This window comes from Portunus trituberculatus, chromosome 4, assembly GCF_017591435.1.
Source record: "Portunus trituberculatus isolate SZX2019 chromosome 4, ASM1759143v1, whole genome shotgun sequence".
Taxonomy (NCBI): Eukaryota; Metazoa; Arthropoda; class Malacostraca; order Decapoda; family Portunidae; genus Portunus; species Portunus trituberculatus.
In genome coordinates, this window is record NC_059258.1 from 4468974 (window position 1) to 4480070 (window position 11097).

An 11097-nucleotide genomic window follows, 5' to 3' on the forward strand; every position below is an offset into this window, starting at 1 on the left:
TCTTTGCTCGTATTTTTGCATTATTTGAGCGTTTTGGACAATTTTCATCTTGTGAGTGTCTATTTTTTATTTACCTTTTCTTTCATTACTCTATCGTAGTCCATCTGTCTGTCTGTCTGTATGGGATTGAAAACTTACGTATCAGATCCAAGTTTCACGTTAATTTGTTGTTCTTTTTGCTTGTTTTCTTCTTTTTTTTATATTTTTCATCTTTTATTTTTCCTTACTGTAGTTTCCGTTATGAAGGCAGAATGAAAACAATTACGCAATGAGAACAGCGGTCGGTGTGTCTGCCTGCTGGTCTCTGCTGCCGCGCCTGCTGTAGTGACCGAGGGGCGGGAACGGAAAATAGCGGGAAGACAGGCCAGCAGGTACAGCAGTGTCTCGTGGTGTGAGGCATCTGTCCACACACGCAACAACAGAAAACGCTTGGTAATCATTGCTGTCACTGTGAATTAGGCTTAGCTTTGTGGTGTTTGGTGGTTATTAGGATATTATTTCAGTCCTACAAGTGAGAAGTTGACGTAGGACTAATTGTTTACCGTTAATAAGCTTTCAGTGCAGCCATAGGATTGTAGTTTAAGGAAAGGCTTAAAACATTTCTCTAGAAGGGTCTATATGTAAGCTATGACTTACTGAGCGCTATATTATATAAAAATGTCTATTTGTGTGTTTGGTTATTTATTACTATATCTAGTATATATATGTGTGTGTGTGTGTGTGAAAAATTAGTCTTACAATATTTTTCCATGGTATATTCTGGTAAGCACTAGTCGTATTTGTACATTCACATTTATATCCTCAAGAATAGAGGCCCTGTAGAGCACCACTAGTTGGAGGAATAGGCTCTGAATATTGTGGTAAAAATAGAGAGAGAGAGGAGAATTGTCATATGAACTCTTAAACTTGCTGACACAGAAAATACAAATTCTATGTAATGTGGAAAACTTATATTTAGAAGTAGACATTACACACACACACACACACACACACACACACACACACACACACTCACTCTTAACCCCACCAATAGCAACAAATAAGACCACCAAACACTCACCACAGATCACCACAGTCCTTGCAGTGGTGTGGTGAGTGGCATTGCTGAGGTCACCATGTCTCTGGCCTCTAAAGTGACTCTGGGTGTTGCGTGCTGTGTCACCGCTGGCATTGTGGGATACGTGCACCTCAAGCAGAGCATTGACAGGTGTGTGGCATGTGTGGGCTGTCTATCTATCCATCTATCTGTCTGTCTGTCTGTCCTCTCCATTACTGTTAGATATAAAATGTTGTACCTTTCATCAAATACCTTTTAAAGTTATTTTATGGTTGAGTTTATATTGCATTGTTTTCCCTAGATTATATATGAGAGAGAGAGAGAGAGAGAGAGAGAGAGAGAGAGAGAGAGAGAGAGAGAGAGAGAGAGAATTAATCATAAACTCAAGCCATGTCACTATTTCCATTCATCTACCATCTCCTTCCCTTTCAATCTCAATAAGAGAGAGAGAGAGAGAGAGAGAGAGAGAGAGAGAGAGAGAGAGAGAGACACCAACCACTCACTCACCTCCCACAATGCCTTTAGGGAGAAGCTGCACGAGGGAGTTATTCGGGACGTGGAGAGGCAGCAGCGACGCAAGGCAGAGAACGTTTATGTGTTGCAGCGGCAGTCTGACCTCACCAAGCAGCTGAGGCAGGAGCAGCAGCAGCGGGAGGCAGCACAGCAGGCCACACCAACCTAGGTAGGGACGGGAATGGGAAGGCTTGGGTAGGGTACAGAAGGGATGGATAGGGAAGGGAAGGGAAGAGTAAGGAAGGGATGGAAAGGGAAGGGAAAGATAGGACTGAGATGGGATGGGTAGGGAAGGGATGGGAAGGGAAGGGAAGGAAAGGGATGCATAGGGAAGGTTAGGAAGAGGAAAGATTTTTAGGGATGTTTTGAAGGTTAAGAGTGTTCTATAATTGTAGGGAAGGGGAAAGGAAGGAAAGGGAAGGGTAGGGGTTTGATTGTAGGGAAGGGGAAGAGGAAGGGATATAATGGTAGGAAAGGGTTCTAATTATAAGAAAAAAAGAAGTGATCTGATTGTATGAAAGAGGAAGGGAAGGGAAGCAATCTTACTGAAATTTTTTTTATGGATGTTCAGGAGAGAGAGAGAGAGAGAGAGAGAGAGAGAGAGAGAGAGAGAGAGAGAGAGAGAGAGATGAGAGAGAGAGAGAGAGAGAGAGAGAGAGAGAGAGAGAGAGAGAGAGAGAGAGAGAGAGAGAGAGAGAGAGAGAGAGAGAGAGAGAGAGAGAGAGCGTGCGCGTCCAGCCTTTAACCAGCACAGTAAGTATGTACACCTTATTGAGAAGCATGGCATTGAAACAGAGATGAGAAACCATAATTTTTAATCTCAACAAATGCAACAAGAGTAGTTGAGTCAGGTCAGTTGCCCGGTGTGGCAGGACACCCACAGACACATCATCACCGTAGACCAACACAGTGAGTGACCGAGGCTAAACAAAATGAGGGAAGGAAGTAGATTTTGTCAGCAATGCCTGGGAGGAGAGTGGGAAGGTGCAGGATCCACTGTCACCTGTCACTAGGGTGTTGTGGTGAGGAGGACAGCGAGGGGAGGTGTTGCAGTGACCACCGAGCACCTAACCAGGCAGCCAGTGTGTGTAGCCTGCTGGTGCTGCTGCTCACCAAGCCACACTCCAGGGTCAGGGTGTCTGCCGCTGCACCTGAACACTTGCTGCAAGCTGCCACACAACACTGCCCATACTGCTTGCTGGTGTTGGGGCAACGGGTGGCAGGCAGATGTTGAGGTTACTACAGTACAGTGTTGCAGTGGCAGTGACTCCTCTTCCTCCTCCTGGCTGTGAGATGAACTGAAGCAGACAAAACACTCAACAAACTGATGACGTGTGGGTTGCCTGCACATAAGGCAACACAGGACTTCAAAATTGCCTCTCACACGGAATTCTGATTGTACATGAACCAAACCGACAGACAAGCTTGGCGGCAACACAACACAACACCAGACAGGCTGCCGGGGTAGCTAGATAGCCAAAGTGGTAGTGGTGGTGGTGAGGGAGGGTTGACATGTGATTCACTACTAATGACAAACACAAAGCTGTTCTGACAAACCTGACTATTGAGTGCAGCTTCACTTCACCAGGCAACAGTAGTCTTCACCAGCCAGTACTTCAACTCTGGCAAGACAAAGGTTTCAACACACTCGTATACTTAAATTTTGAGTGATCCTTTTAACTAACACTTCCCTCAGCTATGCCACATCTATGTAAGAACTGGCAGCTGGGTCCTTCCCTCCTCCTTTTTTTTTTTTTTTTTTTCCAAAGACCAATGTCCCTCTTAAAATAATAAATCAAGTCATGTGTGCCTGTTGTGCCAAGTGAGGGGATAAGCACCTCCCCAGCACTGCACAAGGACTGGCACTCTTGGTTAGCTTTTCACTTCTTTTTAGTCCAATGCTCTTACATAAAATAAAATCATGTGTGCCTGCAGTGTCTAGAGCAATGGTCCTCAACCTTTTAAAAGACCATCTAACCAAACCAAAAGTAATCTGATTTCAAACAATGTTAATTTAGTGGCTGACACTAATTCAATATGCAATGGTAATACAAAGGATATTATTAGACCAGCCATCTAAATACCCCTGCAAATCTTCTTCTGAATCCCTTGGGGTTTGCAAATCCTAGGTTGAGAACCCCTGGTCTAGTGAGAGGACAATCAATTCTCCAACACTGCACACCTGTACTTAGTCTACTCCTGTTTTGAATAAATTACAGGAGAAAATACAGTGGGGGCCAGGAACACTAAACACCTATGACTAGACTCAGTACTGAAGGAACGGCCGCACAACACAGGAGAGAAGGAAGCTTGATAATTTAAGGCATGGTGGGATATGACCAGATTTGCTTGTCAGTGAGGCTTAGGAGGTAAAATAATTAGAATAGTGTGTATTTACATTTGTACCACCAACTTTGAGGCTTAAGACAAATGTTTATAGAGGTGAGGAATATAATTACTCGTATATACATCCGTTTTACACTCAATTATACGCGGGTTACACACTAGACGCTCATCAGTGACAGGGTACAGTGGACTTAAAATAGACTTAAAAGACAGCGCCAAGTTACACAAACATCGGCACAGGTACTAACACGGTGTTCCGAGAGATGCAACTCAAACCTTGCACTGAGAGTGAACGAGTCAACACAAGGCTGAACTAACGGAACACCAGACTCTTCAGGAAACACTCAGGGAAACACATGAGTCAAACAAGCTGGGCAAGAGTATCACAGCTGCTAAAAAGGCTTCAAAAGGATGACAACACAAATACAACATGAAGAGGAGAGAAAACACAACACAAAAACAACATGAAGAGGAGAGGAAATACAGAAGAAAAATGACAGGAAGAGAAGAAATACAATATAAAACCAAGAAGAGAAGAGGAAACACAATAGAAACTTACCAAGAGGAGAGAAATACAACACGAACACCACAGGAAGAGAAGAGGAAATACAAGAGAAATACAACAGGAAGAGGATAAAATAGGAAAAAGGAGATAAATTACACCACAAACACACTGCCAACACAAAAGGAGAAAAACAACAAAGACACTAGGAAGAGGAGAGAAAATACACAAACAGATTAAAGTTGGGTTCTCATGTGTCAATTTGCAGCTGAAATTACAAGTCAGTAGAGTTTCCAACTTAATATTGGTGCCTAGCAATTGGAAAAACCAGTCACAAAACAAGACCAACCAATTTGCGACTTTGTTTATGTTGTGCTGTCACTGAGAAAGGTTTGGAAATGTGGTGTCAATGTAGAAAATGTGATTTTGGAGATGGTGAGTGAAAAAGAGCACATCTGGAATCTTAAAAGTGAAATCTATAGCAAAAAAAAGCTTCTGCATACTGGCGTTCAATGAGACAGCTGCCACTCTCTGATGACTGCTTCCCTCCATGCACGGTGTTGTTGGAGGTGAAGATTGAATACTTGTCAGGATTAAATTTGATCACAATCGTCATCGTCACCACAGGAAGACATCTTGTTGAGTAGTTTTTGTTTACATTCACTTCCTGCCAACCAGCCGATACTTTCCAGTTGCCATGTGTGAATGTGTTCTGACCAGAAGGGCTCAGTCGATACTTCTAGCAACTTGCAATTTCAGTCGCATATTGACACGTGTGAACCCGCCTTAAGAGAAGAGGAAATACAATACACCAACATAAGTGGAGAAAAAACAAATAAAAACAGAAGGGCAGGGAAAACTAGTAAAAAAATAATAAATGTATTAGTGAGAATATAAATTGGATAATATGAAACACACCATGATAGAAAATGTGAGTTAGTGCCAATATTAAAGCAGAGAATATAATAACAAACACATCACTAAATAGAAAACGAGAGAATACAAAAAATACAAAAATACAAAATGAGAAATAGAGGGGGGGGAAAAAAAAAGCAAAAGCTAAAGTATAAAAGTGGCACACACAAAATAACAAAATAACAAACACATCAAGTAATACAAGCTGGAGAAATGTTAATGAAAATACAGCAATAGAAAATAACACAATAAACACTTCAATGGTGAAATACAAGACAGGAGGGAAATTTTTTTAGCAAGAATACAAAAGTACAAAAAAAATACCACATTTGAAATACAAAAGTGTAAATACAGTAGTGATGTCAGGGGTGTGTGTGTATGTGTGTGTGTTGTGAGGGACAGAAACAGCACCAAGACAAGAGTGTGTGGTGTTGCATGTTTGTGGTTGTGTGTTGTTACTTGTCTTTGTGTGTTACTTTACTGAGATGTTGTAGGGATAAGTGAAATAATAAACAAGTCATTTAATGCATATATTTTTGTTCCCGGCAGCCTCAGCACAAGTGTTGGAGTGTTAGAGTATCACTGGGTGTGTAGGAAGCTTGTGCCGGGGTTTATGAATGATGCACTGAACAAAAACCAGGTAGCAAGGATAGACAGACCAGTGTGTTCGGTGGAAGTGCAGTTTAAGTATCATAGTAATGTTGGTGTATTCAATATAATAATATAATACAGCATAATGTTGATGTGTGTGTATGTGTTACAGGAGTGTTAGTGTGTATAATACAGCACAGGCTGAGAATACCTTGTTCAGAATGCTTCACCTCAAGTATTCTGCATTTCTGATTACACTCTAAGGTTCTGTCAGTCCAGAAGGGTAAGGAAGCTGAGGGTGATGTGTGTGTGTTGTGGCCGCCCTGGTGGGGACACTGGCCCGACACGCAGCTTGCCAGTGGGAACACATGGGAGAACAGTGCAAGCTGAAACAGATGCACTGAAATATTTCTTGCCACAAGTTAAGACCAACCAATCTTCATCTTACAATAGTACAGAGTGTTAACTGTCTGGTGTGGCAGGGAGCCACAGTCACTGTCACCTGCTGCTGCATAGCGCTAGCCATGGTTAATATTAATAATTCAAAGTGGAGCAATTTTTACTGAATGTGTATCACTGCTAAACCAGCAGGAGAGATTCTCTCTCTCTCTCTCTCTTTCAGCATCTAAGAAGAAATGCACACTTGTACAGCTGTAATTCAGGATATTATCCTTGTTTTTCAGGTACAGCTGATGTGCAGTAAAGGCTGAATGAAACAAGCCTTAACAAGAGGACATTTCACCCAAAAGACCCTGGAAGTGAGGGAGTTTGGAAGGGCACGTGTCAGAGACAACTCCCCAGGCAGCACTGACGGGTGTAGGGCACACCAGGGGTGGTGGGTGGTGGGTGAGGCTCAGCTTTACTACACAAGACTGGCAATGTTGAAGGAACTCAAAGCAACCACTGGAAGAGAATGTGGTGAAATGTCAAGGGAAATGCTTTCCACTGTTTGTAATGGTGGTGTTGTGCACCACCACCAGTGCCTGGACCACAATGCCCATCACCTCAAACACTTGTGATATATTGTAGTAATAAACTGTGTGTGTGTATGTATACAGCATTTCCTTAGCACCTGTATAGACCAGTCTGAAAGCACCTCTGCAGCGAGGCAACCAAGACAAGACGCCAATCTTGCATCACTATGGGAACACACACACACACACACCTCAGGATCTGAACCGTTATGGGAGGAAACAGCAAAGCCTCTGTGAGCGTCACACAAAGGTGAGCTGTGGTGCACCAAGACAGGGTGTGCAGGGCAGCTCTCCACCCTGTACAGGCCCAACAGGTACCATCACTGCTGCTCACTGCTCTCCAGTCGCCTGTCCACCACTCTTCCACACACACACACACACACCTAATGCACTCCTATACCACCACTGGACTGATTGTGTCACACTGATGGGAAAGTGCGAACATGTCATAAATAAGGTTAGTAAGTACTTGATAACTTGCAGGTGTCATCACTCTGGCCAAACTGTTCTCAGCCTTCATACAAGGACAAGAGTGGCACCACACATCAGTACCTAACACATTACACACACCCCACGCCGGGACTCACTTACAAAATAAACAAGTAATCTCTTCAATGTTTCACTCTAAGATATCTCTGGATTAAAAAAATAAAGCAGATCATTACCATTGTAGACAGTGTTGCCAAGGCAGGCGGGGTAGTACTAGTTCAGACATCTCAGTGGGGAAATTCTGCCACACACAGCAAGGGAAACTAAAAAGTGGCTGCTGTGGACCATTACAAGCTGCTGTCAGAGGAGGACGCACGGCAGGCGGCAGCGACACAGACCGGAGGAAAGATGAAGACCTTAAGGTGTTAATGATCGATAGAAAACAATACTGACCAACTAAATGCTTTAAGGAGAGAGAGAGAGAGAGAGAGAGAGAGAGAGAGAGAGAGAGAGAGAGAGAGAGAGAGAGAGAGAGAGAGAGAGAGAGAGAGAGAGAGCACCTGTCAATACATAATAAATTGAATGCTAAATATCTACACTTGATGAAACACATACATTCAACTTTGTGTTTGTGTATTAACATGAAACTTGTGACTGTAAGATCATCACACACACACACACACACACACACACACACACACACACACACACACACACACACACACACACACACACACACACACACACTGAGTCAGGCACAAACTAGTGAAGTCTGGTAGTTACAAAGGAAATAATGGCACATGAGATGCTGTCTTCATCAGCTTCTATCTAACAAAAGCTATGCTAACATAACATATGGCATACACAGTGACTAGTAACACATTGGCTACAACACTATACTCAACTCATACTGTCTACTGAATGGAACCCACAGTCTTTTGTGCAAACTGTCAAAAAAATAATATCTTCATCATACTTTGCCATAACGCCAGCACGATCATGGCAACAACTTCAATGTTTATACGTTGGGCTATCACCTGATGGTGCTGAGCAGGACAATAGTGAGGGCAGCCTGTCTGTGCCTTGCTTGGCCTGTCAGGTGCTGCCTCTGTACTGTTCCTGCCACACACACACACACACTGACTGGCAGCTGATTCCTTGCTGGTGGTGTGAGCCAGTGATGGGCACACTGCTGCTGCTGCTAATCTGTCAACTACTCATTAACACAGCTGACTCTCATCAACACATCTATATGCTGGGAACTGTTAAAAGGCTGACTCACTTCTACTAAATTGACTTATGCCAACCCAAAGTTCATACATGTTGGTTTCAGTCCATTTACATTGTATATTCTAATATGTTAAGTATTATTATACAGCAAATATCACTTAGTATATCAACATACATACATACATACATACATACATACATACATGTACATATTAACACACACATGTGGTAAGTGATAAGCTCACCATTCAAAACTTTGCTGCTGCTGCTGCTTGGTCAACGCAACCCAACATTCACTGTCATTTGTTCATTTTGATCTTGGTGCACACTTTGATCACCCTCTCACCAAGCTGTAACTTAGAGAGCTCTTACACCTAAGCTGCAACATAACAAAACTCCAGCACCTCAGGGGTCTCACGGCCCACAATACCAAACCAAAGCCATTCACTCCTATCACACACAGCAGCAGCAGTCACCATCACTTGCTGCCTCCTGACACGGCCACCAGTTCACCATCTCACTATGAATAATGTACAGCTGGAGTTAGCAATTCACTAGTTATGGAAAATATCTCTCTGGTCAGCTGTGCCCACCACTGGCTATTCCCAGCTGTCTGAACCACCAAATGATGCTACTTAGAGTACAGTGGTGGTGGTGGTGGTGGAGACATTGAGTACATAAAAGAGGCAAGGAGTAATTCTGTTGTGACATGTTTGCTGTGAGGAGGAAACAACAAACAACAAACTAAAGCTACTTGGTCATTACCACAAATAACTAACCATAAAAAGATGCCTGGGAAAAGTACATACTTCTCTCTCTCTCTCTCTCTCTCTCACACACACACACACACACACACACACACCAAAACAAGACAAGACACGACAAACCAAGCATGGAACTCTCAATAAATGCCATCGCCAAGCTTCGTGTGGGAGTGCCTCACTCAGACTTGTGGCGCCGGGCTGGCTGTGTGTCCAGCCTGGTGCCAGTGACATTGGCAAACACATTAGGTAGTTCTGGTGCCATACTCTGAAACACAACTGCCTGCACCCTCACTGCTCTGAAAAGGCTCACGTTAAAGTTACACAGATTTCTAAGAGTTTTTCTTTGATTGGGAGTGATTAAGAAAATTTTTATATCCTTGTTTTTCGATGATTGGTGATTGAGAAAATTTTTTATACCTTAAGCAAGAAAAACAGACTTGAAAATAGAGCCAATCATCTTTATGGCCTTTGGAAATTGTTGGAGTGAGAGAGCAGAGCATTTCAGAACACGTGCCCTAATAAGTGGCCCCCCAGCTAGCCATCGACGAGTGTCTTCCAGGGTGCCGCACAGTGCCTCTCAGCCTGGCACTGCTGGGCCCCTTCGGTAGATAAGCGTGTGTGCCTCATGCCAACTCCAACGGCACTGAGGCTGAAACTGAATGCCCTCAATCCTGTGTTTTTTGTGTTCAGTGGTCTGTGTGGCCAAATGCTGTGAATTGTATGCTTAATGGTAGGGTAAGTTAAGCTTAAGAGATAAAGTTTGACAAATTTAAAAAGATTCCATATAAAAGTGTTGAAATTCTCGGAATGTCATACTTAATGACAGAAGGTGTTAAGCTTGAGAAAGGTTCTGACTCAAAAGATTCCATATACAAGTGTGGAAAGTCTGGAAATTAGAAAAATAAAGAGAAAGAAGAGGAGAATAAAGAATCAAGAAAAATACAGTGAGAGAAAGAAAAGAGGAAAAAGATAATGAGGTAGAGATGAAAACAAAGCCACACTGACAGACTTGACAGGCAAACAGACCACTGATCACAAGCCAGGATTCCTCTGCCATACCCTCAAGTGTCTGTGTTCCTCTCAAGTGAGACATCTTCACCAGACACACACCACACACTAGCCAGCAGACACATTTCAGCCACACTTGGGAGCACACAGACAGAGAACAATGTAAAAATGTGGGGCTTAATTATAACGCCCCTGAAATATTGACTAGGGAGTTGGGGAGGCTAGGGTAAACAACGCCTCTGCTTTCAGGGATGCTTGTGTCCCTGGCTGACGTTACATACAGCACGCATCCGTCCCTGCGTGTCTATTTATACAGGAACATGCACATTCTGGTAAAGCAGGATATAGTACAGGTGTTATGGTGCTTCCAATATCATCATGTCATGCCTAGATTCGAGAGAGTAATACGTACGAACGCGTGTATCAGAAACAAATGCAAGTGGTAGTAATAGTGTTAGTGGTAGTAATACATACCAAGACAAAACTATATCACTTGGTCAAACGTCAAGTATGTACAAGACAGCCACACTGACGCTTCCTGGCAGTCAGCTGGCCGGCTCTTCGTGTCACCTGGCTTGGCGGAGACTTCAAAAGGCCACTGTGTCCTTGAGGGCCGAGTGGAGCCTGGTGGCCTGCCTCTGGATGTCCGGGTCGTGGTGGGAGGTGATGAGCGCCTCAGTCTTTGCCACCAGTCTGTCCCGCACCCCAACACCGAACAGCCGGGCATACCTGGAGCAGGGAAGCTGTGTCAGTGGGGGTCTGGTGCTG

At 43.5% G+C, this 11097-nt stretch overlaps 2 protein-coding genes across 8 annotated transcripts in view; one reads left to right on the forward strand and one right to left on the reverse strand.

Annotated features, from left to right (window-relative positions):
* Positions 1-207: 207 nt before the first annotated feature.
* Positions 208-6977, forward strand: LOC123510889 (protein PET117 homolog, mitochondrial-like). Of its 2 annotated transcripts, none has more exons than XM_045266351.1 (4): positions 208-432; positions 1076-1207; positions 1583-1739; positions 6608-6977. In XM_045266351.1, the coding sequence occupies exons 2-3, from the start codon at positions 1116-1118 to the stop codon at positions 1737-1739; spliced, it is 249 nt and encodes an 82-aa protein (XP_045122286.1). In that variant the 5' UTR covers positions 208-432; positions 1076-1115; the 3' UTR covers positions 6608-6977. The 2 variants fall into 2 exon arrangements, with proteins under 2 accessions (XP_045122286.1, XP_045122295.1); XM_045266360.1 differs by having other exon boundaries at positions 259-432; positions 1066-1207.
* The window catches only part of LOC123510858 (armadillo repeat-containing protein 10-like), a 26652-nt gene continuing 17923 nt past the window's right edge, over positions 2369-11097 (reverse strand). For 3 of the 6 annotated variants that reach the window (XM_045266337.1, XM_045266323.1, XM_045266302.1), the window contains one exon: positions 2369-11058. In XM_045266337.1, coding sequence (XP_045122272.1) covers positions 10917-11058 — 142 coding nt within the window. In that variant the 3' untranslated portion in view covers positions 2369-10916. The remainder of the gene's footprint in view (positions 11059-11097) is intronic. The other 3 variants (XR_006676631.1, XM_045266314.1, XM_045266331.1) reach the window with 3 other exon arrangements.